This window comes from Electrona antarctica (genome assembly GCF_951216825.1).
Source record: "Electrona antarctica genome assembly, chromosome: 2".
Lineage (NCBI taxonomy): Eukaryota > Metazoa > Chordata > Actinopteri > Myctophiformes > Myctophidae > Electrona > Electrona antarctica.
In genome coordinates, this window is record NC_136807.1 from 51928586 (window position 1) to 51955140 (window position 26555).

The window sequence follows — 26555 nt, forward strand, 5'->3', positions numbered from 1 at the left end:
CTTTTAGACTTCGTAATTGCACAGGACAGATATGATGAATAACTTAAATATAACTTAAATATACAAAGAAATCACTGACACATTTAATATTTTGTTCTTTCCAAAAAATTTACAAAATAGCAGAAATAGTTCATCTACACAAGCTTACAACACGTCACATGTGTTTGTAGATCTGCTATTTTTTTTAAATGTTTGAAAATGTATGGACATTTTTCAACATGGAAACCATTGATGATTATGCAAAAATAATTGTGATTAGGCCATCATGTAATAATTCTGACAGGCCTAGCAATGCTACGCGTTGTGATCTTGTAGATCTGCTACTTTTGTCGAAGAGATTTTGTGTAGAAGGGGTGAAAAAGAGAGTACCAAGTACAGGTCTGTTTTAAGTATAGAGGGTATAAGTTAACTTCTGCCGTACAACATGTCACATTGATGCCCTTCATATAGTATATGTTGGTGTTCATCTCATGTGGAATTGTGACAGCATGTTTTGCATGTCTGGGATTTGCTAGTGAGGAAGATTTTGATGTTTGAAACAATGGAAAAATTGGAAAATACAATATTGTTATTTGGTGGATTTACAATAAATGTTCATGGGGAGATTATCCAGTGTCTAGACTGTTCTTTATGTATTATATTGTTGTTCAGAGACCTCGTGTCTCACAGACTGACAGTGTATTCCTAGAACTTGAAATGTCTTTCCTTGTAACACTTGGGTCATTAAACCATCTAAACTAAAATGTGGAACACCCTACCAACAGCCGTTAAGAGATGTGAATCCCTAGACTCCTTCAAGACCGCTTTCAAAGAGCACCTACGCAGGTTGCTGCATTTTGAAACTGGCCCCTGTAAAAAAAGGTAAACCCCCATCACCATTTTCCCATACTGTACACTGCACCGTACATCATTATCAGACTTAATTTTATCCTTGAACTTCTTGTTTAAGCCCCAACATGACTGGATATACAGGTTTTGTAGCAGCTGTAGAAATATTAGACCTTAATTGTCTAATGTTAAAGCATGTTCTTCTAATCATGCAAAGTATACTTTTCGAAAAATAGCCAATTTAACAGAGAGGTGCCCACTCTTCCTTGGTGCCCAGTCTACCCACCTATCCTCTTACCGTACTGTCACTAAACTGTGCCCATGATATGAATCTCTAAATATGTCTAGCGGCAGATAGATTTATTTAATATTTCTATAAAGCAAATATAATGTTCCCAGCTAGGAGGTCAGGGCCAGGCTTTTACACTTAGCAAACTGGAACTGAGTTGAGTCTGTACTTGAGTATTTCCAATACTTTAACTTCTACTCCACGACATCTCGGATCCAAATATTGTACTTTTACTCCACTACATTCATTTGAAAACTTTAGTTACTATTTTCTTTCTACAAGCTCACAATGCGTTGGGATAATGAATTGCATTTTTATAGCACTTTTCCAAGTGCTCAAAGCGCTTTACAATGGTTCATTCATTCATACATTGGGAGGTGAAGTGGCGAACAGTCGACGCCAGCGTCCTCACTTCCCACATTCACACACCAATGGTGGCGAGCTCACACCAACCGACTCATTGGAGGCAATGTAGGGTTCAGTGTCTTGCCCAAGGACACTTCGACATGTGGACAGGAGGAGCCGGGATTCGAACCGCCGACCCAGGGATCATTGGACGACCTGCTCTACCTCCTGAGCCACAGCCGCCCTGGGATGTGACGCATTGTGAGCTTGTAGATCGGCTATTTTCAATTTTCACTATTTGAAATCTTATAATGGGACATTCTTCACAATGAGTAGCCTACTTTTACTTTTGGTACTTTAAGTACACGTTGATGCCAATACTTTTGTACTTTAACTCATGTAACTTTGGAATTCTGGACTTACTCACTTGTAACAGAGCGAGTTCTCCATTGCAGTATTGATACTTTAAGTAAAACATTTGAGTAGTTTTTCCACCATTGGATATTGGATATTGGAATTTTAGATGCTGGGGTTCTCAAATGATTGTGTACACATTCTGAGTTGTTGTCCAGCAGTTGGCAGTAAAGGGTTAACAGCTACAGTTGCTCAATGAGGAAATGAAATCTGGTGCAACGAAAGAAAAGTTTGGTCGCAGCGACAGTCTAGTACTCTCTACAGAACCTTTTTACAAGACGTTATACACAAAGTCTCTACAGTACAGAACCTTTCTACAAGACTTTTTACACAAATACTGACAAAATCATTGGTGAGTAGCTACTGCATTTATAATTAATGGTTTATACTAACAAGGAAACCTGCCTCTCCGTCAGTCTGTCTATTAAACTCTAATCCTGATTCTTCCTCACGTATGACTATCATAGCGTTTTTCACATACCCCAAAATGTGTGTGTGTGTGTGTGTGTGTGGACACACACACACACACACACACACACACACACACACACACACACACACACACACACACACACACAGTGTAGGACGCATCCAGCTATCTAAATAGGTGACAGGTAGTCTGTGTGGTTAAATATGAAAGTGAATGAACAGGTGTGAGATCTGTGTGAGTCTGTAATCCTTCTAAAAGTCATGTAGTGATTATTTTGTTGCTATTTTCTTGTAGTGTCTTAATGTTGATCTTGCCTACTTTTAATTTGTTCTTGATCATGTGTTTTTATCTTGTTTTTAATCTGGTTTAATATAGTGATGGGAGATTAATCGGCAAACACATCGGTATCGGCCGATATTTGCCTTAAACCAATTAATCGGTTATCGGTAAAACAATATATCGGATTTAGTTAAGTTTAATTTTATTATAATACATTTTTTAAAATAATTTAAAAAGCCTGAAAACGCCTTTTGTGATGATGAAGGCTGCAAATTATATCAGTGTTTTCTGGGGAAGCTTTCGAAAGAGTCAATAGTTGGAACATTTAAAAGAAAAATACTACATTCAAGCTGTTTATTTTGGGATATGAGCCAACATTTCAATAACGGTGCATCCCTAGTTTTGGAATAAAGAGGCATTGCTTTTATCAAATTCAGCCTTTTTTCAGAATGGCCAAAATAATTATATATTTTAAATACAGAATGAGATCATATCGACATTGTTTATATCGGTTATCGCCCATACTAGCAATTCATTATATCGGATATCGATATCGGCCAAATTGGAAGGGATACATCACACAGAAGAGTCCCAACAATGGTTACTGGACTGTAGTGTTGAGGAATGGGAATGAGTACAAGGCTGCTGCTGACCCTGATGTCTTCCTCTCTGTAAGAGGGGAGCTCCAGAAAGTGGGAGTGTTTGTGGATTATGAGGAGGGTCTGGTCTCCTTTTATGACATGGGGGCTAGAGTTCATCTGTACTCTTTCACTGGCTGCACCTTCACTGAGAGACTATATCCACTCTTCAGTCCATGTTATAATAACAATGGTAAAAACTCTGCTCCTCTGATCATATCTCCTGTCAATCACACAGATTAGACTAATCCGCACCAAAAGGTTGTTTTTCATTTAAAACAAATGTGTATAGAAGGGTTCATACAGGTTTGTCAGTCAAATATATCCATTGTTGTTTGTAACAGATCTATCAACATAATCACTTAATTGTACATGTCTGAGGTTTAGCCAAATCATTTTCTTTCTTTTTTTATCTTAAAATATATTCCTGCCTGTTTAGAATCTTTCTTTCTCTGTAAAATGACTATATATTATATTTTTTATTTTATGGCATTCAAGCGGAAATAGTTGATCTATACAAGCTTACGACATGTCACAACGTGTTGTAAGCTTGTAGATCTGCTATTTTTCAACATGGAAACGTTTGACGATTATGCAAATAATAATTGCGATTAGGCGATCAGGCAATAATTGTGACAGGACTAGCAATACTACGTGTTGTGAGCTTGTAGATCTGCTATTTTTGGTGAAGAGATTTTGTGTAGAGGGGGTAAAATAGAGCGTACCAAGTACAGTGCCAACTCAGGTTTGTTTTAAGTATAGAGGGTATAAATTAAGACTTGTGTTTTGGGGGTTCTGGGGTACAACATGTCACATTTATGACGTGGAATTGTGACAGAATGTTTTGCCGTTTGAAACAATGGAAAATACAATATTGTTATTTTGTTGGATTTACAATAAATGTTCACGGGGAGATTATCCAGTGTGTTCAGACTGTTCTTTATTTATTTTATTGTCGGGCATAAACCTTGTGTCCCAGACAGTGCATGTTTTCCCAGAACTGAAATGTCCTTGTAACAGTTCTCTGGTTTTTAAGGACCCTGATGTAAACAAGTCTTAGTGCTTTTTCTGGTTCTATCCTCTAGTAGTTTGGTGAGTAGTTTTTGTAGTTTGGCCTTTTGAAAATAGCCGATCTACAAGCTCACAGTACTTCGCAGAGTGACACATTGACATTGTGAGCTTGTAGATTGGCTATTTTCAAAGGATGTTGAAATGGGACATTCTGCACAATGTCTACTTTTACTTTTGGTACTTTAAGTACATGTATGTTGATGCCAATACATACTTTTGTACTTTTACTCAAGTACATTTTTGTGGCTTTCACCTATATTTTATATTCGTTATGGAAGGACAGACAGTAGGATGACAGGAAATGGGGAGAGAGATGGGGGGAAGACATGCAGTGAAGGCCGTCGGGATCGGGAGTCGAACCCGTGGCACATTGCCAGATTGGATTACCAGCCAAAGTGCCTGGACCACTGAGCCATGGCCCAGGCATGTAACAGAGTTTCTAGTGATGAACGTGTGTACTTTTCCCACTGTTGCTTCTGTTCCAGGATCTGTTGAGTAATTCACTCAGTCCTTGTTGTAACTTGTAGCCCTGCTGAAATGAAGCTGGAGGTCCAGGCAGTGGTCAATCATCCAAGAATGTCATGGTAGACTATAGTTACATCAAATATGACATTAATTTGTTCCATATAGTGACAGCAGGAGATGAAGGCAGGCCTACTGGCCTACCTGACGCACTGAGTGAGTCAGTCATAGTGCGCCTAGTTCTTGTTGTCTCATCAATGTCTCTCCCTTGTTCCATCTTTCCAGGGTGTCACCTCAAAGGTGTCAGCTCTTTCTATTTGTGTGTGTGTGTGTGGGGGGGCACGCACACAGGCCAACAAATGAGCCTGGATGTAAAGCACCTCTTCTGTCCCTAGATTAGAACAAATGTATTCAAATACGGATCTCCACCTATAAGTAGTTGCCACTCGCATTTTGCTTACTCACTGTAAATAGGTTTCAATAAACTACGGCTCACAGGGGGTCTTGCTTTTAGCAGAATTAAGGAACAAATAATTTAAAGATAGAGGAGGATACCATGACAACCCCCTATGTAAATACAATGTAGCTCCTGTCTTGTAATTTGGAGTTATAGTTAAAACAACCACATATTTGGGAGACATAACCTGTCTACAAATATACATCACCAATTCACCACCACTGTAGATTGGATATTTTGGGATAATGTTCCCCTGAAATACTGGGCTTCTCAAATGGTTATAAATGTATACATTGAGTCGTTCTTCCAGCAGGTGTCAGTACAACAGCTACAGTTCCTCGGTGAGGAAATGGAATGTAGTGAAAAAGCAAAGTAAAGTTTGGAGACGGCAGAGAGTCTCTCTAGTCTCTACAGAACCTTTCAACAGCACCTTTTTACACACATACCGACTGCATTTAGTTCATGATTTATCCTAACAAGGAAACCTGCCTCAGTCAGTCAGTCTGTATATTAAACTAATCATCCATTGGCCATTTTGGGGTTTCTTCAAAACATATGTTTCTATTCCTACATATTTTGTCTTAGGCTACATAAAGGAAACATATTACTCCAGTTTTAAATATGAAAGTGAATGAACAAAAGCTGGGCATAGGTGGGACTAGCGCCCCTCAAAAAAGGGCCTGTTGGGAGAAGGTTTGCAAAGTTTCTCAACGATCAGTCCAGGTGCCACAGATCAGCTGCTCTGGTAGATGGTGTTATGAGCTGTTTGCTGTGTAATGGGGAGACGGCAGGCCTTCACGCGAGGCCCAACCTGCTACTGTATCCGCAAAATCATTTCCCTGTGCATCAGTGTCTCCTTTCTGGCTGTGTCCCTTGACCTTTACTACAGCTAGCTTATCTGGAAGGTTGACAGCCTGTAACAAGTCTGTTATCAATGTTTTGTGCGAGATCTGCTTACGGTTTGCAGAGACAAAGCCTCTCAGAGCCCACAATTTTGCGAAACAATGAACTACATTAAAAGCATCGGTTATCGGTGAAACAATATATCGGATTTAGTTAAGTTTAATTTTATTATAATAAATTAAAAAGAATAATAAAAAAAAGCCTGAAAAAGCCTTTTGTGATGATGAAGGCTGCAAATTATATCAGTGTTTTCTGGGGAAGCTTTCGAAAGAGTCAATAGTTGGAACATTTAAAAGAAGAATACTACATTCAAGCTGTTTATGTTGGGATATGAGCCAACATTTCAATAACGGTGCATCCCTAGTTTTGGAATAAAGAGGCATTGCTTTTATCAAATTCAGCCTTTTTTCAGAATGGCCAAAATAATTATATATTTTTTAAATACAGAATGAGATCATATCGACATCGAATATATCGTGTTTATGCCCCAACATGACTGGATATGCAGGTTTTGTAGCAGTTGTAGAAATATTAGGGGGGAAAATAGCCAATTTAACACAGATGTGCTCTTCCTTGGTGCCCAGTCTGCCCACCTATCCTCTTACCGTACTGTAACTAAACTGTGCCCATGATATGAATAACTAAATATGTCTAGCGGCAGATAGATTTTCTATAGAGCAAATATAATGTTCCCAGCTAGGAGGTCAGGGCCAGGCTTTTACACTTAGCAAACTGGAACTGAGTTGAGTCTGTATTGAGTATTAACAATTTCCAATAATTTAACTTCTACTCCACGACATCTTGGATCCAAATATTGTACTTTTACTCCACTACATTCATTTGAAAACTTTAGTTACTATTTACTTTGTAGATTCAGATTATTATAACAAAACATACAGTAAGCACTTCAGTCCTCAACCCTAGACCAAACATTTTGGCCATTTGAAAATAGCCGATCTACAAGCTCACAATGCATCGGGATGTGACGCATTGTGAGCTTGTAGATCGACTATTTTCAATTTTCACTATTTGAAATCTTGAAATGGGACATCACAATGAGTAGCCTACTTTTACTTTTGGTACTTTAAAACGTTGATGCCATACTTTTGTACTTTAACTCATGTAACTTTGGAATTCTGGACTTATACTCACTTGTAACAGAGCTAGTTCTCTAGTATTGATACTTTAAGTAAAACCTTTGAGTAGTTTTTCCACCACTGTAGATTGGATAATGTTCCCTGGCTGGAATTTTAGATGCTGGGGTTCTCAAATGGTTGTGTACACATTCTGAGTTGTTGTCCAGCAGGTGGCAGTAAAGGGTTAAAAGCTACAGTTCGTCAGTGAGGAAATGAAATCTGGTGAAACGAAAGAAAAGTTTGGTGGCAGCGACACTCTCTCTAGTCTACAGTCTAGTACTCTCTACAGAACCTTTCTACAAAACGTTTTACACAAATTCTCTACAGAACCTTTCAACAACACTTTTTACACACATACTGACAATCATTGGTGAGTAGCTACTGCATTTAGTTAATAGCGTTTTTCAGTTCCCAAAAATGTGTGTGTGTGTGTGTGTGTGTGTGTGTGTGTGTGTGTGTGTGTGTGTGTGTGTGTGTGTGTGTGTGTTTTGTAGGCCGCATCCAGCTATCTAAATAGGTGACAGGTAGTCTGTGTGGTTAAATATGAAAGTGAATGAACAGGTGTGAGATCTGTTAGCCCGTCTCCGGACCCCCCGGGTTGAGCTCCTTTGGACCCACGTAGGGTCCGGTATCACCGGCTTCAAGCGACATGGGATGCAATCTGATTTACCCTGACTTAGCCCTGTGCTGCGCTGTGGGTGTCACGCTGACATATTCCAAACGAAGCATATGCACGCTATAGGAGACAACGAACCATCTGACCCCCCCCCGCGAACGGCTCAGAAGCCGTTAAGTATTTTTAATGTTTGTACGACCGTTTTGGCAGCTCTCTTCCTTCCTTCCTTGACTTCCTTATTGACATCCTATTGTACCGCCTCCATCACCTGCGACAGAGCGCCGGAACTGGCTATCTGCGCGTTCCTGCCTCTGTCGCAGGTAGCTGCCAAAACGGTCGTACAAACATTAAAAATACTTAACGGCTTCTGAGCCGTTCGCGGGGGGGGGGGGGGGGGGGGGTCAGATGGTTCGTTGTCTCCTATAGCGTTCATATGCTTCGTTTGGAATATGTCAGCGTGACACCCACAGCGCAGCACAGGGCTAAGTCAGGGTAAATCAGATTGCATCCCATGTCGCTTGAAGCCGGTGATACCGGACCCTACGTGGTAGGGGTCCAAAGGAGCTCAACCCGGGGGGTCCGGAGACGGGCTAGAGATCTGTGTGACTCTGTCTTAATGTTGATCTTGCCTACTTTTAATTTGTTCTTGATCATGTGTTTTTATCTTGTTTTTAATCTGGTTTAATATAGTGATGGGAGATTAATCTGCAAACACATCGGTATTGGCCGATATTTGCCTTAAACCAATTAATCGGTTTGATGCATTCCTGTTCTGTTCTTTGACTATATAGAAGTGTCTATTTGTATGTCTCTAAATGTTTTGATGAATTGAACATGGTGGACCCTCTTGTAAACAAGTTTAATGCTTAATTGGGTCGTCAACTCACATTTAACAGTCTTTGTATTGAGTTTGTGCTTGAAATGTACTGTAATTCTGCAAACTGTTAATACATATTTCAATCAATCAAAAAAACCAATATAGGCTAGTTACGTTTAATTTTATTATAATACATTAAAAAAAAAAAAAGCCTGAAAAAGCCTTTTGTGATGATGAAGGTGCAAACTTTCTGGGGAAGCTTTCGAAAGAGTCAATAGTTGGAACATTTAAAAGAAAAATACTACATTCAAGCTGTTTGTGTTGGGATATGAGCCAACATTTCAATAACTGTGCATCCCTAGTTTTGGAATAAAGAGGCATTGCTTTTATCAAATTCAGCCTTTTTTCAGAATGGACAAAATAATTATATATTTTTTAAATACAGAATGAGATCATATCATATATCGCCCATAATAGCAATTCATTATATCGGATATCGATATCGGCCAAATTGTCTCATCGGTACATCCCTAGTTTAATATTATGAATTTATTTTTTATTCGTTGCTCTCCCCAGGTTGGCGGAGGGTGTGTAGAGCCCAGGAAAATTGTGGGATAGAAAAATAAATTAATGTTATTTTTCTTTTGTTCTCTATTTTATGTAAAGCACTTTGGGCTGCATTTGATGTCATTATAAAAGTGCTATACAAAAAAAAAATCTTCTTTGGCCTATTGATAATCACCTGTCAGGAGAAGTGATCATTTCCTCTCCCTGTGGCCTGCTGAAAGGTGGATTTTCAGGCCTGTTTTAAAAGACAGTGATCTGCATTTTTGAGGGAAGGGGTCAGGACATTCCACACTTAGGTGGCAGTGCTGTAGAAGGAGAATGTACCCATGTTTGTTTTTATAAGTGTGTAAGTGTTATAAGTGTTTTTATAAGATCGTCATTCTAGGCCCTAGGGCACTGTAGTATTGTGGATGTGGGTGTCGCTCAATTCATTTTTAGGTAATTAGTCAGATACTCAGATACCTGTGAGAAGTAGCATCCAAAAATAAAATATGTTTCACTTTTGCCAATTGGGAGTACTGTATGTTTGCAAAGTTTCACATGGATCGGTCCAGTGGTGCCAGAGATTAGCTGCTCAAAGACAGACACACAAATGATAATCTCCGGCCTGATAGAGATACCTGTGAGAAGTAACATCCAAAACTAAAATGGTTTCATTTTTATTTTCTGTGTGTAGAAATGGCGTCTGCCAGCAGTCTCCTGTCTGAAGAGCAGTTCCTGTGTTCTATCTGTCTGGATGTGTTCACTGATCCAATCAGCACTCCATGTGGACACAACTACTGCAACACCTGCATCACACATTACTGGAACACTAGTGGTGTGTGTCAGTGTCCACTGTGTAACAAAACCTTCTGTAATAGACCAGAATTCTCTGTCAATAAAGTCCTCTCTGAGATGGCCGATCAGTTCAGGAAGTCAAAGCAGCAGAGACAAACTTCCAGCACAAACCCAGAACCTGCTGAACCAGATGAAGTCTCCTGTGACGTCTGTACTGAGACCAAACCCAAAGCCCTGAAGTCATGCCTCGTCTGTCTGACCTCCTACTGTGACACTCACCTGGAGCCTCACCTGAGACTTGCAGGCTTAAAACGACACAAGCTAATCGACCCTGTGAAGAACCTGGAAGACATTCTGTGTAAGAAACATGACAGACCTCTGGAGCTGTTCTGTAAGACTGACCTTGTGTGTGTTTGTCAGTTCTGCACTGAGTCAGACCACAAGTTACATCAGATTGTATCTGTGAAAGAGGCATATGAAGGAAAGAAGGCTGAGCTGGGAAAGACTGAGGCTGAAGTTCAGCAGATGATCCAGGAGAGACAAGTGAAGATTCAGGAGTTCAGACGCTCAGTGGAGCTCAGCAGGAAAGATGCAGATACAGTTATAGCTGTCAGTGTGCAGGACTTCACTGCTCTGATCAGCTGTATTGAGATAAGCCAGGCTGAGCTCATTGATGTGATTGAAGAGAAGCAGAAGACTACAGATAAACAGGCTGAAGGCTTCATCAAAGAGCTGCAACAAGAAATCACTGAGTTAAATATGAGAAGTTCTGAGCTGAAGCAGCTCTCACACACTGAAGACCACCTCCACCTCCTCCAGAACTTCACATCCATCAACTCCCCTCCACCCACCAAGGACTGGACAAAGGTCAATGTCCATCAGTCTTCATATGCAGGGACTGTGAAGACAGCTGTGGCTCAGCTGGAGAAGACACTCAGTCAAGAGATGGAGAAGAACCTGCATGATGCTGAGCTGAGGAGGATCCAGCTATGTGAGGTGGATGTAACTCTAGACCCTGATACAGCAAATCCCTACCTCATCCTGTCTGAGGATGGAAAACAAGTGAGTCATGGAGACGTATGGAAGAATCTCCCTAACAATCCAGAGAGATTCTCTACATGTGTCGATGTCTTAGGAAAACAAAGCTTCTCCTCAGGAAGGTTTTACCATGAAGTTCAGGTTGGAGGGAAGACTGCCTGGACTTTAGGAGTGGTCAAGGAGTCCATCAACAGGAAAGGTGTAAACACACTGAGTCCCAACAATGGTTTCTGGACTATATGGTTGAGGAATGGAAATAAGTACGAGGCTAATGCTTCCCTTGAGTCCCCTCCTGTCTTCCTCCCTGTAAGAGAGAAGGTCCAGAAAGTGGGAGTGTTTGTGGATTATGAGGAGGGTCTGGTCTCCTTTTATGATGTGGTGGCCAGAGATCATCTCTACTCTTACACTGGCTGCACCTTCACTGAGAAACTCTATCCATACTTCAGTCCAGATGTTATTAAGAATGGTAAAAACTCTGCTCCTCTGATCATATCTCCTGTCAATCACACAGATTAGACTAATCCGCACGGAAAGGTTGTTTTTCATATAAAACAAATGTGTGTATAGAAGGGTTCATACAGGTTTGAATTTAATTTAATTGTGTGTCAGTCAACTTTCATTTAAAATAAATATTGTTGTTGTTCATGACACTTCATTTGACATGTCTGAGTTGTAGCCAACATAGTTTTCTTTCTTCTTTTTTTAGCTTATATATTCCTGTCTGTTTAGAATTGTCTCTCTAGGACTAGATTTTATGGCATTCACGTTTAAGTTTAACTCGACATTGGGCCGATTCATACTCATTTTACCGCTGTTTCGGCGCTGTAGTGCCGAAATGATTTCGGCTCGTCAGAAATTTTCAGTAGCACCGAAGAGCCGACTTTAGGACGGTACCCGCCCCCCCGAACCTCAAATGACGTCACATTGTAGGCTCTACGGAGCCGAACCCACTTTTATTCGGCTCTAAAATAGGAGTATGAATCGGCCCATTGTTGTTCATTAATGTGCAAGATTGATATTTACTGTACCGGGAATAAAACATGTTATTGTCAGTGTTGTACTAATATATATACTAGAACGTTTAAATGCAAATAGGAATGCAGTGAAACTGAAATGATTATGTTGTTGTTCTTTCTTTTGTGTACAGTAGTAATCTATGATGTTATCAATCAGCAGACGGACAAAATAAATCAGTTATTTAATAATAATGTTCATATGACTGTAAACTCTGTGAATTGTTCTCTCTATGCAGACATTATAACTACTTGAACCCTAGCATCCTTATTCTGGGGGAACATTCACCGAAGATAGCAGATCTACAAGCTCACAACGTATTGCAATGCATAGGTCTGTCATGATTACAAACTTAAGTTTATGTTTAATTGTCACACAAATAATTGTGATTAACAATTTAATTGTGTGTGTGGCATTGAACTTTGGAACGTTACAACTTGTATTTCTGTTTTTAGGCTTCGTAATCACAAATTGCACAGGACAGATATGACAAATAACTTAAATATACAAAGAAGTCACCGACATTTAATATTTTGTTTATTAAAGCTTTGCTTACAACACGTCACAACGTGTTGTAAGCTTGTAGATATTTATATTATTTCTGCTATATAAACTTTTTTTTTGAAAATAAATGTATGGACATTTTTCAACATTTAAACGATTGACGATTATGCAAAAAATTATTAAGTTATCTCAAATGATTGTGATTAGGCGATCATGTAATAATTGTGACAGGCCTAGCAGTGTTGTGAGCTTGTAGATCTGCTATTTTTGGTGAAGAGATTTTGTGTAGAGGGGGTGAAAAAGAGTGCACCAAGTACAGTGCCAACTCAGGTCTGTTTTCAAGTATAGAGGGTATAAGTTAAGACTTGTGATTTGGGGGTTCTGGGGTACAACATGTTGTCACATTGATGACCTTCATATAGTATATGTTGGTGTTCATCTCATGTGGAATTGTGACAGCATGTTTTGCATGTCTGGGATTTGCTAGTGAGGAAGATTTTGATGTTTGAAACAATGGAAAATACAATATTTATATTTGGTGGATTTACAATAAATGTTCATGAGGAGATTATCCAGTGTCCAGACTGTTCTTTATGTATTATATTGTTGTGCAGAGACCTCGTGTCTCACAGACTGACACAGTGTATTCCTAGAACTTGAAATGTCCTTCCTGGTAACACTTGGGTCATTAAACCATCTAAACTAAAATGTGGAACGCCCTACCAACAGCCGCTAAGAGATGTGAATCCCTAGACTCCTTCCAGACCCCCCCCCAGACCCCCCCCCCCCCCATTTTTCTATACTGTACACGTTTACCCTTTTTTTAAATGTGAATATGATGATTTTTCTTTTATTCATAGAAGTGTATATTTGTAGGACATCTTTAAATGTTCTGGTGAATTGTAAATGGAGGACCCTGATGTAAACAAGTCTTAGTGCTTTTTCTGGTTCAGATTTTGTATTGACCTGTACTTTCTAACTGTTTTTAATAACATTTACAATCAATCAATCTGCCTCACACTGTGACAGACGACAGCCTTCACTGACCACCAGCGGTCCCGATACGTCTATCCTCATAGCCTCCTCCTGTTCAGAATCAACTTTATTGTCACCAGTTTATAGTTGTAAAAAGTAGGTGGACATTTATTCTTATACATGTCGAGAGACGGAATATCAAAATATCTACATAGGCGTATGGTCATTCAGGGCTAGCTCTTTGTGGCACATTTTGACAGAAACATCCACCACAAATCAGCATGGTGATTGTTATGATTCATGCCATATACAGCTAAGTAAGTCTGTGTACTGAACTTGAGATACAGTGTACTTCATAAGTTACAGTGCAGCTTGCATTGTGCTTGATAGCGAGATGTTTCTCTGTCTGCATTGTACTGTCTTGGTATGTGAGACATTCTGTTAGGTGGCACCCATAAGGTCAGCCTGGTAATGCGACAGTAAGGCTAGCCCTGTACATCGTGAGGTCAACCTTGCGCATCATCATGCCACGTTCCTATATGTCGCGCATCTTCATATCTTACGGTCTTGTTTCTATGATCCAGTAGTATAAATATTCCCTGTCTTTGTGAATCTATGGTGTGACACTGCCTCTGTGTCTCATCATTGGTTCTCCCGGGCCCGTCTCCGTACCAACAGAGGTACTTCAACTGGGTCGTCACACACCACCCAGCCTACACACACCACCCAGCCTACACCCAGCCTACACACACACTACCTGCCTGTCAGAGCCAGACCGAGGGTCCATTTAGAGATCACAACAGTGATGACCCCTGCCTTGAGGCATCAGGTCAGGGTGACACAATTTGACTGATTAAAAGTCACTGGAAACTTTTACAATACAAACATGTACCCTAGTGTCACCACTGAGTGTTTCTCCTGCAGCACAGTTATGACAACGGGAGCTAAATCATTTTACTATGGGGTCACAGGACAATCAGGACATAATCATTACTATAATGAGGACCACCTGTCGAATAAACGTTTAGGCCCAGGGAGTCCATGACGTCGAAAGGGATTCAGAATAGACCTAGGCTCTTTTGTCCAAAATGTTAAAAAATAAATTATTTGAAAAATGTTCAATGTGATGTAAAGTAGGCATGATGTGAACATGCACCGTACATCATTATCAGACTTAGTTTTATCCTTCAACTTCTTGTTCATGCCCCAACATGATAAAGTGGATATACAGGTTTTGTAGCAATTGTAGAAATATTAGACCTTAATTGTCTAATGTTAAAGCATGTTCTTCTAATCATGCAAGGTATACCTTTCTTAAAAACAAACTTTTTTATATATTTTGGGAAAAATAGCCAATTTAACACAGAGGTGCCCACTCTTCCTTGGTGCCCAGTCTGCCCACCTATCCTCTTACCGCACTGTAACTAAACTGTGCCCATGATATGAATCTCTAAATATGTCTAGCGGCAGATATTTTTATTTCATATTTGTATAGAGCAAATATAATGTTCCCAACTAGGAGGTCAGGGCCAGGCTTTTACACTTAATAGCAAACTGGAACTGAGTTGAGTCTGTATTGAGTATTTCGAATTTCCAATACTTTTACTTCTACTCCACTACATCTGGGATCTAAATATTGTACTTTTACTCCACATTTATTTGAAAACTTTAGTTGCTAGTTAATTTGTAGATTCAGATTATTATAACTAAGCATACAGTAACCACTTCAGTCTTCAACCCTAGGCTATACATTTTTGCCATTTGAAAATAGCCGATCTACAAGCTCACAATGCGTCGTATGTGACGTATTGTGACTATCGACTATTTTCAAATATGTTTATACATTTGAAATCTTGAAATGGGACATTCTCACAATGACTAGCCTACTTTTACTTTTGGTACTTTAAGTACATGTTTTGATGCCAATACTTGTGTACTGTTACTCAAGTACATTTTGAATTCCGGACTTATACTTGTAACAGAGTAGTTCTCCATTGCAATTATACTTTTACTTAATATAAACATGTGAGTAGTTTTTCCACCACGTAGATTGTATAATGTTCCCTGGTTGGAATTAGTTCTCAAATGGTTGTGTACACATTCTGAGTTGTCCAGCAGGTGGCAGTAAAGGGTTAACAGCTACAGTTCCTCAGTGAGGAAATGGAATGAAATGAAATCTGGAGAAACGAAAGTTAACAGATAAAAGTTTGGTGGCAGCGACACTCTCTATAGTATAGAGTCTCTAGTAGGCTTACTAGGCTATACTCTCTGAGTCTACAGAAGACAGAACCTTTCAACAAAAGTCTACAAAACCTTTCAACAAGACGTTTTACACATACCGACAACTTAAACATTGGTAAGTAGCCTACTGCATTTAGTTCATGATTTATCCTAACAAGGAAACCTGCCTCTGTCAGTCAGTCTGTCTATTAAACTCTAATCCTGATTTTCCTCACATGACAACCCATCATAAGCCCGTTTTTCACTTTCCCAAATTATTTAGCCTAAATTTAATTAATTAATGCTATAGTAGTCCGTTTTCATGATTTCAGCTGAGCTGCTGTGTGTGTGCGTGTGTGTGTGTGTGTGTGAGAGAGAGACGTGAGTGCGTGTGCGTCTGTCATGCGCGTGCGTGCGGCTGCGTGTGTGCGATTGATTACTTTGCATGGACAAGCACAGCACACACACACAGACCTTGATCCCTGTGCAGTGTGTGTCTGTCTGTCTGTCTGTGTGTCCGTCCGTCCGCCCGCCCGGCCGCCCCTCTGCCTTACTCAAATAACATATTCCTCCAGTTTTAACATCTTTAAGATCACTGGCTCCCGGTAACCTTTAGGATTAAAAAAGACCTTTAATTGTTTTTGAGGTATAAATTGTGTAGCACCAAGCCTGCCCAAATATGTTCCAACACCGTTTTATGTTTATTCAACCTTTCAGCCTGATCACAGGTTTAAACAGACAGGGTGCCATTAAAACACTGGATTATTTTGTTGATTTATATAAAACTTTTAATCTAAAATGCAATAGCCTATCCAAGAATCCAATAACGTAAAAAGCAAATCTAAAATCTACTATCATTTAAGAGTCTGCACAACCTGTCTCCTTAAGTGCTGCTGGCCTCCTCGAGGTGCCAACAATGAATTATAAAAAACATGTGGAAGCATCTTTCTGCTTTTATAGACCAATTTGGCTTGGAACAAGCTCCCATTACGTGAGACAGGTAACGACCACATATAGCTTTAAAAGCAAATATCCACTTTTTACTCTAGCTTTACCTGTAAATGTACATTAGTATATTATCTTTCAATAGGTAGAGTATGTGTGGTTCCTTATTGAAGTGTGTATCTACTTACTATCTATCTAAATAGGTGACAGGTCGTCTGTGTGGTTAAATGTGAAAGTGAATGAACAGGTGTGAGATCTGTGAGTCTGTAATTCTTCTAAAAGTGTAAAATGTAGTGGTGTAGTTTAATGTTGGTCTTGCCTCCTTTTAAATTGTGTTCTTGATCATGTTTTTGTTCCTATTGTTTTTAATCTGGTTTAATATTATTAATGTTATTTTTCTTTTTTGTATCTCTTTTTTATGTAAAGCACTTGGACTGCATTTGATGTCATTAAAGGTGCTATACAGAAAATAATCTTTGGCCTATTGGTAATCATCTGTCTAAAGGAGAAGTGATCATTTCCTCTCCCTTTGGCCTGCTGAAAGGTGGATTTTCACTTTTTCAGGCCTGTTTTAAAGGACGCCCAGTGATCTTCATTTTTGAGGGAGGGGGTCAGGGCATTCCACACTTGGGTGGCAGTGCTGTAGAAGGAGAATTTACCTATTTTTAAGTGTGTGGTACCAGATCGTTGTTCTAGCTCCCTCTAGTATTGTGGGTGTGGGTGTCAATCACTTTTTTTTAGGTAATTAGTCAGATACTCGGATACCTGTGAGAAGTAGCATCCAACTAAAATTGTTTCACTTTTTATTTTCAGTGTGTAGAAATGGCGTCTGCCAGCATTCTCCTGTCTGAAGAGCAGTTCCTGTGTTCTATCTGTCTGGACGTGTTCACTGATCCAATCAGCACTTCATGTGGACACAACTACTGCAACACCTGTATCACACATTACTGGAACACTAGTGGTGTGTGTCAGTGTCCACTGTGTAAAGAAACCTTCAATATGAGACCAAAATTCTCTGTCAATAAAGTCCTCTCTGAGATGGCCGATCAGTTCAGGAAGTCAAAGCAGCAGAGACAAACTTCCAGCACAAACCCAGAACCTGCTGAACCAGATGAAGTCTCCTGTGACGTCTGTACTGAGACCAAACCCAAAGCTCTGAAGTCCTGCCTGGTGTGTCTGACCTCCTACTGTGACACTCACCTGGAGCCTCACCTGAAACTCCCGGGGTTAAAACGACACAAACTAATCGACCCTGTGAAGAACCTGGAAGACATTCTGTGTAAGAAACATGACAGACCTCTGGAGCTGTTCTGTAAGACTGACCACATGTGCATCTGTCAGTTCTGCACTGAGTCAGACCACAAGTTACATATAACTGTATCTCTGAAAGAGGCATATGAAGGAAAGAAGGCTGAGTTGGGAAAGACAGAGGCTGAAGTGCAGCAGATGATCCAGGAGAGACAAGTGAGGATTCAGGAGGTCAGACACTCAGTAGAGCTCAGTAAGAAAGATGCAGATAGAGAGACAGCAGACAGTGTGCAGGTCTTCACTGCTCTGATCAGATGTATTGAGAGAAGCCAGGCTGAGCTCATTGATGTGATCGAAGAGAAGCAGAAAACAACAGAGAAACAGGCTGAAGGCTTCATCAAAGAGCTGCAACAAGAAATCACAGAGTTAGAGAAGAGAAGCTCTGAGCTGAAGCAGCTCTTACACACTGAAGACCACCTCCACCTCCTCCAGAACTTCACATCCATCAACTCCCCTCCACCCACCAAGGACTGGACAAAGGTCAATGTCCATCAGTCTTCACATGTGGGGACATTGAGGACAGCTGTGGCTCAGCTGGAGAAGACACTCAGTCAGGAGATGGAGAAGTACCTGCATGATGCTGAGCTGAGGAGGATCCAGCAATATGAGGTGGATGTAACTCTGGACCCTGATACAGCATATCCTAAACTCATCCTGTCGGGGGATGGAAAACAAGTGAGTTGTGGAAACATACATAAGAATCTCCCAAACAACCCAGAGAGATTCTCTTTCTATGCCAATGTCTTTGGAAAACAGAGCTTCTCCTCAGGGAGGTTTTACTATGAGGTTTGGGTTAAAGGGAAGACTGGCTGGAGTTTAGGAGTGGCCAGAGAGTCCATCGGCAGGAAGAGAGGCTTAACACTGAGTCCCAAAGATGGTTTGTGGACTATAGGTTTGAGTAATGGAAATGAGTACAAGGCTCGTGCTGGCCCTGATGTCGTCCTCCCTGTAAGAGAGAAGCTCCAGAAAGTGGGAGTGTTTGTGGATTATGAGGAGGGTCTGGTCTCCTTTTATGATGTGGAGACCAGAGTTCATCTCTACTCTTTCACTGGCTGCACCTTCACTGAAAAACTATATCCATTCTTCCGTCCATGTTTGAATAACGATGGTAAAAACTCTGCTCCTCTGATCATATCTCCTGTCAATCACACAGATTAGACTAATCCGCACCAAAAGGTTGTTTTTCATTTAAAACAAATGTGTGTAGAAGGGTTTATACAGGTTTGTCAGTCAAATATATCCATTGTTGTTTGTAACATCTATCAACACAATCACTTAATTGTACATTTCTGAGGTTTAGACAAATCATTTTCTTTTTTTTAGCTTAAAATATATTCCTGCCTGTTTAGAATCTTTCTCTCTCTGTAAAAGGACTATATATTATATTTTTTATTTTATGGCATTCAAGCGGAAATAATTGATCTATACAAGCTTACATCACGTGTTGTAAGCTTGTAGATCTGCTATTTTTCAACATGGAAACGTTTGACGATTATGCAAATAATAATTGCGATTAGGCGATCATGCAATAATTGTGACAGGACTAGCAATGCTACGCGTTGTGAGCTTGTAGATCTGCTATTTTTGGTGAAGAGATTTGGTGTAGAGGGGGTAAAATAGAGTGTACCAAGTACATTGTCAACTCATGTCTGTTTTGCCGATTTTGATGTTTGAAACCATGGAAAATACAATATTGTTTTGTTGGATTTACAATAAATGTTCACTGGGAGATTATCCAGTGTGTGCAGACTGTTCTTTATTTTATTGTATTTGTTTTAGCTTAAAATATATTCCTGTCTGTTTAGAATTGGGACTAGATTATATTAATATTTTATGGCACTCAACATTGGCAGGATTGATATCTACCAGGAATAAAACGTAATGTTAATGTCAGTCTTGTACTAATATACTAGAACATTTAATAGTTCAAATAGGAATGCAGTGACGGACAAAACAAATCTGTTATTGTACGTAATATTCATATATCTCAATTGTTCTTTCAATGTACACATTATAACAACTTGATCCTTATTCTGGGGGAACGTTCACCGAAGATAGCAGATCTACAAGCTCACAACGCATTGCAATGCGTAAGGCTGTCGCGATTACAAACTTAAAAGTATACTTTGTGCTTTCCATTTTTTGTTTTTACAAAATAGCGCGAATAGTTGATCTACAAGCTTTATTACGACACATAACCTGTTGTAAGCTTGTAGATCTGCTATTTTTGAAAATGTATGGACATTTTTCTACATTTAAACGATTGACGATTATGCAAAAATAATTCAATTATCTCAAATAATTGCAATTAGGCGATAATGTAATAATTGTGACAGGCCTAGCAATGCTATGCGTTGTGAGCTTGTAGATCTGCTCTTTGGTGAAGAGATTTTGTGTAGAGGGGGTGAATAAGAGTGCACAAAGTACAGTGCCAACTCAGGTCTGTTTTAAGTATAGAGGGTATAAGTTAAGACTTGTGATTTTGGGGTTCTGGGGTACAACATGTTGTCACATTGATGACCTTCATATAGTATATGTTGGTGTTCATTTTATGTTGAATTGTGACAGCATGTTTTGCATGTCTGGGATTTGTGAGGAAGGTTTTTGATGTTTGAAACAATGTAAAATACAATATTGTTATTTGGTTGGATTTACAATAAATGTTCATGAGGAGATTATCCAGTGTCCAGACTGTTCTTTATGTATTATATTGTTGTGCAGAGACCTCGTGTCTCACAGACTGACACAGTGTATTCCTAGAACTTGAAATGTCCTTCCTTGTAACACTTCGGTCTTTAAACCATCTAAACAAAAATGTGGAACGCCCTACCAACAGCCGTTAAGAGATGTGAATCCCTAGACTCCTTCAAGACCGCTTTCAAAGAGCACCTACGGGTTGCTGCAATTTGAAACTGGCCCCTGTAAAAATAAGTTACCCCCCCCCCCCACACACACACACACACACACACCATTTTCCTATACTGTACACTGCACTGTACATTATCAGTCTTAATTTTATCCTTGAACTTCTTGTTTATGCCCCAACATGACTGGATATACAGATGTTGTAGCAGTTGTAGAAATATTAGACCTTAATTGTCTAATGTTAAAGCATGTTCTTCTAATCATGCAAAGTATACTTTTCTTAAATACAAACTTTTTTATATATTTTGGGGGAAAATAGCCAATTTAACAGAGAGGTGCCCACTCTTCCTTGGTGCCCAGTCTGCCCATCTATCCTCTTACCGTACTGTAACTAAACTGTGCCCATGATATGAATAACTAAATATGTCTAGCGGCAGATAGATTTATTTAATCTTTCTATAGAGCAAATATAATGTTCCCAGCTAGGAGGTCAGGGCCAGGCTTTTACACTTAGCAAACTGGAACTGAGTTGAGTCTGTACTTGAGTATTTCCAATTTCCAATACTTTTACTTCTACTCCACTACATCTCAGATCCAAATATTGTACTTTTACTCCACTACATTAATTTGAAAACTTTAGTTACTAGTTAATTTGTAGTTTCAGGTTATTATAACAAAACATGACCATTAAAGTCTTCAACCCTATAGGCTTTATACATTTTGGCCATTTGAAAATAGCCGATCTACAAGCTCACAATGCGTCGGGATGTGACGCATTGTGAGCTTGTAGATCGGCTATTTTCAAAGGATGTTTGTATTTGAAATCTTGAAATGTGACATTCTGCACAATGAGTAGTGTAGTTTTACTTTTGGAGCTTTAAGTTTGCGGGGCAACGGTGTCCTAAGGGTTAGATGAGCGCCCTTGTTGCTGAAAGGTTGCCGGTTCGATTCCCCGGATGGGCAGGAAAAATCTGTGTCGGGAAGTGATTGTCATTACTCACCCAACACCACTCACACCAACACCACACTGAAGTGCCCTTGAGCAAGGCACTGAACCCCCAACTGCTCCAGTGGAGCTGCTTAGTGGCCCATTATGAGACTACATTGTACTGGTCAGCTCCCAGGTTTTAATGTGTGTGTCTCTATGTGCAGGGCGTGGCTGAAAATGAGCACTTGTGCTCAGCTACTACCCTGGGTAAATAAAGGATAAAAGAAAAGTACATGTCGTCGATGCCAATACTTTTACTCAAGAAAAGACTTGCAACAGAGTAGTTACTACATTGCAGTATTGATACTTTTACTTAAATAAATAGTACTTTTTCCACCATGGTAGATTGGATAACTTTCCCCTGGAATTTTAGATGCTGTTCTCAATGGTTTTGTGTATATACATTCTGAGTTGTTGTCCAGCAGGTGACAGTAAAGGGTTAACAGCTACAGCACAAGGAGGACTTCCTCCTCCTGATTATGATCTCAGTGAGGAAATTAAATTAAATTTCTATTGAAACGAAAGTAAACCTATGAAGTAAACAGTCAGGTGGCAGCGACACACACACACTCTCTAGTCTCTATCTCTCTACAAAACCTTTCAACAAGACGTTTTACACAAATACTGACATTGTGACAACTTAAACATTGGTACTGCATTTAGTTAATGATTTATCAAAACAAGGAAACCTACCTCTGTCAGTCAGTCAGTCTATTAAACTCTAATACTGATTTTTCCTCAAGTATATAGTATGACTATCATAAATAAGCCTGTTTTTCACTTTCCCAAAATACAAGCTGTTTATTTAGTGTCCGTTTATAAGATTTCAGCTGAGCTTCTGTGTGTGTGTGTGTGTGTGTGTGTGTGTGTGTGTGTGTGTGTGCGCGCGTGCGTGCGTGTGTGTGTGCGTGCGTGCGTGTGCGCGCACGGCCACTGCCATTTTACATCAAAACACAGCTTTTGTTTGTATTCCCACCCTATTCCTCCAGTTTTAACATCTTTAATTAGGCTACACTGCAATGGCTGCCGGTAACCTTTAGGATTGATTTGAAAATACCTTTAAATGTTTTTGAGGCACTTAAATTGTGTAGCACTTCCTACGTACCTTTCTGATTGCCTGCCCAAATATGTTCCAACTTCCAACCTTACGGAATCTAAATGCTGCGGGCCTCCTCCAGGTGCCAAAAACAAATAATAAAAAACATGCAGAAGAATCTTTCTGCTTTTAGACCAACGTCCTGGAACAATTGCTCCCATAATAAGACAGGCAACGGCCACTTTAAAAGCAAGCTCAAGATCCACTTCTAGTGTTTTCTGTAAATATAGATTCAATAGGTATATGGTTCTTATTGAAGTGTGTGTGTGGTTCCTTATGTGAAGTGTGTATCTAAATAGGTCAAAGGTGACATAGGCTGTGTGGTTAAATGTGAAAGTGAATAGATCTGTGTGAGAGTCTGTATTAATCCTTCTTAAAGTCATGCAGTGATGTTTTGTTGCTATTTTCTTGTAGTGATTTCATGTTGATCTTGCCTCTTTTTAATTCATTCTTGATCATGTTTTTTTCTTATTGTTCTTATTGTTTTATTCTCAGTGTGTAGAAATGGCGTCTGCCAGCAGCAGTCTCCTGTCTGAAGAGCAGTTCCTGTGTTCCATCTGTATGGATGTGTTCACTGATCCAATCAGCACTCCATGTGGACACAACTACTGCAACACCTGTATCACAGATTACTGGGACACTAGTGTGGTGTGTGTCAGTGTCCACTGTGTAACAAAACCTTCTGTAATAGACCAGAATTCTCTGTTAATAAAGTCCTCTCTGAGATGGCCGATCAGTTCAGGAAGTCAAAGCAGCAGAGACAAACTTCCAGCACAAACCCAGAACCTGCTGAACCAGATGAAGTCTCCTGTGACGTCTGTACTGAGACCAAACCCAAAGCCCTGAAGTCCTGCCTGGTGTGTCTGACCTCCTACTGTGACACTCACCTGGAGCCTCACCTGAGACTTGCAGGGTTAAAACGACACAAGCTAATCGACCCTGTGAAGAACCTGATTCTGTGTAAGAAACATGACAGACCTCTGGAGCTGTTCTGTAAGACTGACCACATGTGCATCTGTCAGTTCTGCACTGAGTCAGACCACAAGTTTCATAGAATTGTATCTCTGAAAGAGGCCTATGAAGGAAAGATGGCTGAGCTGGGAAAGACAGAGGCTGAAGTTCAGCAGATGATCCAGGAGAGACAAGTGGAGATTCAGGAGGTCAGACGCTCAGTGGAGCTCAGCAGGAAAGATGCAGACAGAGAGATAGAAGACAGTGTGCAGGTCTTCACTGCTCTGATCAGATGTATTGAGAGAAGCCATGCTGAGCTCATTAATGTGATTGAAGAGAATCAGAAAACAACAGAGAAACAGACTGAAGGCTTCATCAAAGAGCTGCAACAAGAAATCACAGAGTTAAATAAGAGAAGCTTTGAGCTGAAGCAGCTCTCACACACTGAAGACCACCTCCAGCTTCTCCAGAACTTCACATCCATCAACTCCCCTCCACCCTGGTGGGACTGGTGGGTGCATATGGGACTAGAGGTCAATGTCCATCAGTCTTCACATGTGAAGACAGCTGTGGCTCAGCTGGAGAAGACACTCAGTCAAGAGAAAAATACATGCATGATGCTGAGCTGAGGAGGATCCAGCAATATGAGGTGGATGTAACTCTGGACCCTGATACAGCACACCCTTATCTCATCCTGTCTGAGGATGGAAAACAAGTGAGTCATGGTAACGTAAAGAAGAATCTCCCTGACAACCCAGAGAGATTCTCTCTATACGTCTGTGTCTTAGGAAAACAAAGCTTCTCCTCAGGACTGTTTTACTATGAGGTTCAGGTTGGAGGGAATACAGACTGGACAGTAGGAGTGGCCAGAGAGTCCATCAATAGGAAAGGTATAAACTTACTGTGTCCCATCTATGGTTTGTGGACTATATGGTTGAGGAATGGAAATGAGTACAAGGCTGGTGCTGACCCTCGTGTCCTCCTCCCTGTAAGAGAGAAGGTCCAGAAAGTGGGAGTGTTTGTGGATTATGAGGAGGGTCTGGTCTCCTTTTATGACGTGGAGAACAGAGTTCATCTTTACTCTTACACTGGCTGCACCTTCACTGAGAGACTCTATCCATACTTCGGTCCATATCTTAAGAATGGTAAATACTCTGCTGCTCCTCTGATCATATCTTCTGTCAATCACACAGATTAGATTTATCCGCACCAAAATGTTCTTTTTCTTTTAAGACAAATATGTGTCTATAGTTTGTCAGTCAACTTTAATTTCAAATCAATCCATTGTTGTTGTTGTTCGTAACAGGTGTACAACTGTACATGTCTGAATTGTTGCCAAATATGCAATTTTTGAGTGGTGCAACCACTCCATTACACAGCTATGTGCATGTGTCCCTGGGTCTCTCCCTGGGTCTGTCCCTGGGTCTGTCTGTCCGAGCACGAAAATAGCTTGGTTGGTTTTCACCATTTCTCAACCGTTTCGGACGCGGGCGGCTTCCCGGAAAACGGCCCGGGCCCTGGCTCGGCCCGCCCCTCCCTGGGCGCATTCCTGGGGTTCTGGTCATTTCTTGACCGTTTCGGACGCGGGGGGGCACCCTGGCCATGTTCCTGTGGGTCTGGAACTTCCGCGGAACCCCCAGGGACCCCCACACGGAGTTGCACCACTCACTTCACACGGGTGTGAGTATTATTATTATTTTTAGCTTAAAATATATTCCTGTCTGTTTGGAATTGGGACTAGATTAATATTTTATGGCACTCAACATGGCAAGATTGATATCTACCAGGAATAAAACATAATGTCATTGTCACTCTTGTACTAGTAATATACTAGAACGTTTATAATGCAGTGATTCTGCAATGATTATGTCATGATGTTATTGTCTCTTATGTACAGTAGTAATGATGTTATCAATCATAGAAGACAGACAAAATAAATCAGTTATTGTACATAATGTTCATATGACTGTAAACTCTGTGAATTGTTCTCTCAATGCAGACATTATAACCACTTGAACCCTAGCATGCGTAAGGCTGTCACAATTATAAGTTTAAGTTGACGATTCATTTTCATACATATAATAGTGATTAACGATGTAATTGTGTTTGTGGCGTTGAACATTTGAACGTTACAATATTGTTTTTTGGTGGATTTTACAATAAATGTTCATGAGGAGATTATCCAGTGTCCAGACTGTTCTTTATGTATTATATTGTTGTTCAGAGACCTCGTGTCTCACAGACTGACACAGTGTATTCCTAGAACTTGAAATGTCTTTCCTGGTAACACTTGGGTCATTAAACCATCTAAACGAAAATGTGTAACACCCTACCAACAGCCGTTAAGAGATGTGAATCCCTAGACTCCTTCAAGACCGCTTTCAAAGAGCACAAGGGGGTTGCTGCAATTTGAAACTGGCCCATGTAAAAAAAAAAGTTAAAGTCCCCCCCCTGTTTCCATACTGTCCATACTTTATTTTTTACTGTGAATATGAATGATGATCTGTTTTGCATAGAAGTGTATATTTGTCTTTACATTTTCTGATGAGTCGTAAATGGAGGACCCTGATGTAAACAAGTCTCAGTGCTTTTTCTGGTTTTATCCTTCTATTAACTTTATTG

General features: G+C 40.1%; 2 protein-coding genes and 1 pseudogene across 4 annotated transcripts; all 3 read left to right on the forward strand.

Annotated features, from left to right (window-relative positions):
* Positions 1–2093: 2093 nt before the first annotated feature.
* LOC306940440 (E3 ubiquitin-protein ligase TRIM21-like) lies at positions 2094–11583 on the forward strand (the record flags this gene model as incomplete). The annotated part of the gene is made up of 2 exons (XM_079525523.1): positions 2094–2228; positions 9929–11583. The coding sequence occupies exon 2, from the start codon at positions 9931–9933 to the stop codon at positions 11581–11583; it is 1653 nt and encodes a 550-aa protein (XP_079381649.1). The 5' UTR covers positions 2094–2228; positions 9929–9930.
* LOC306940458 (zinc finger protein RFP-like) lies at positions 2185–19232 on the forward strand. Of its 2 annotated transcripts, none has more exons than XM_079525542.1 (2): positions 2185–2228; positions 17539–19232. In XM_079525542.1, the coding sequence occupies exon 2, from the start codon at positions 17548–17550 to the stop codon at positions 19189–19191; it is 1644 nt and encodes a 547-aa protein (XP_079381668.1). In that variant the 5' UTR covers positions 2185–2228; positions 17539–17547; the 3' UTR covers positions 19192–19232. The 2 variants fall into 2 exon arrangements, with proteins under 2 accessions (XP_079381668.1, XP_079381669.1); XM_079525543.1 differs by lacking the exon at positions 2185–2228 and adding an exon at positions 15853–15916.
* On the forward strand, positions 7562–25132 carry LOC306940470 (E3 ubiquitin-protein ligase TRIM39-like; annotated as a pseudogene). The gene is made up of 2 exons (XR_013792501.1): positions 7562–7622; positions 23485–25132. The product of XR_013792501.1 is annotated as an E3 ubiquitin-protein ligase TRIM39-like (transcript).
* Positions 25133–26555: the final 1423 nt, after the last annotated feature.

Coding starts and splice junctions, on each gene's coding strand:
- LOC306940458 (XM_079525542.1), top strand. CDS start 17,548: ATGGCGTCTGCCAGCATTCTCCTGTCTGAAGAGCAGTTCCTGTGTTCT.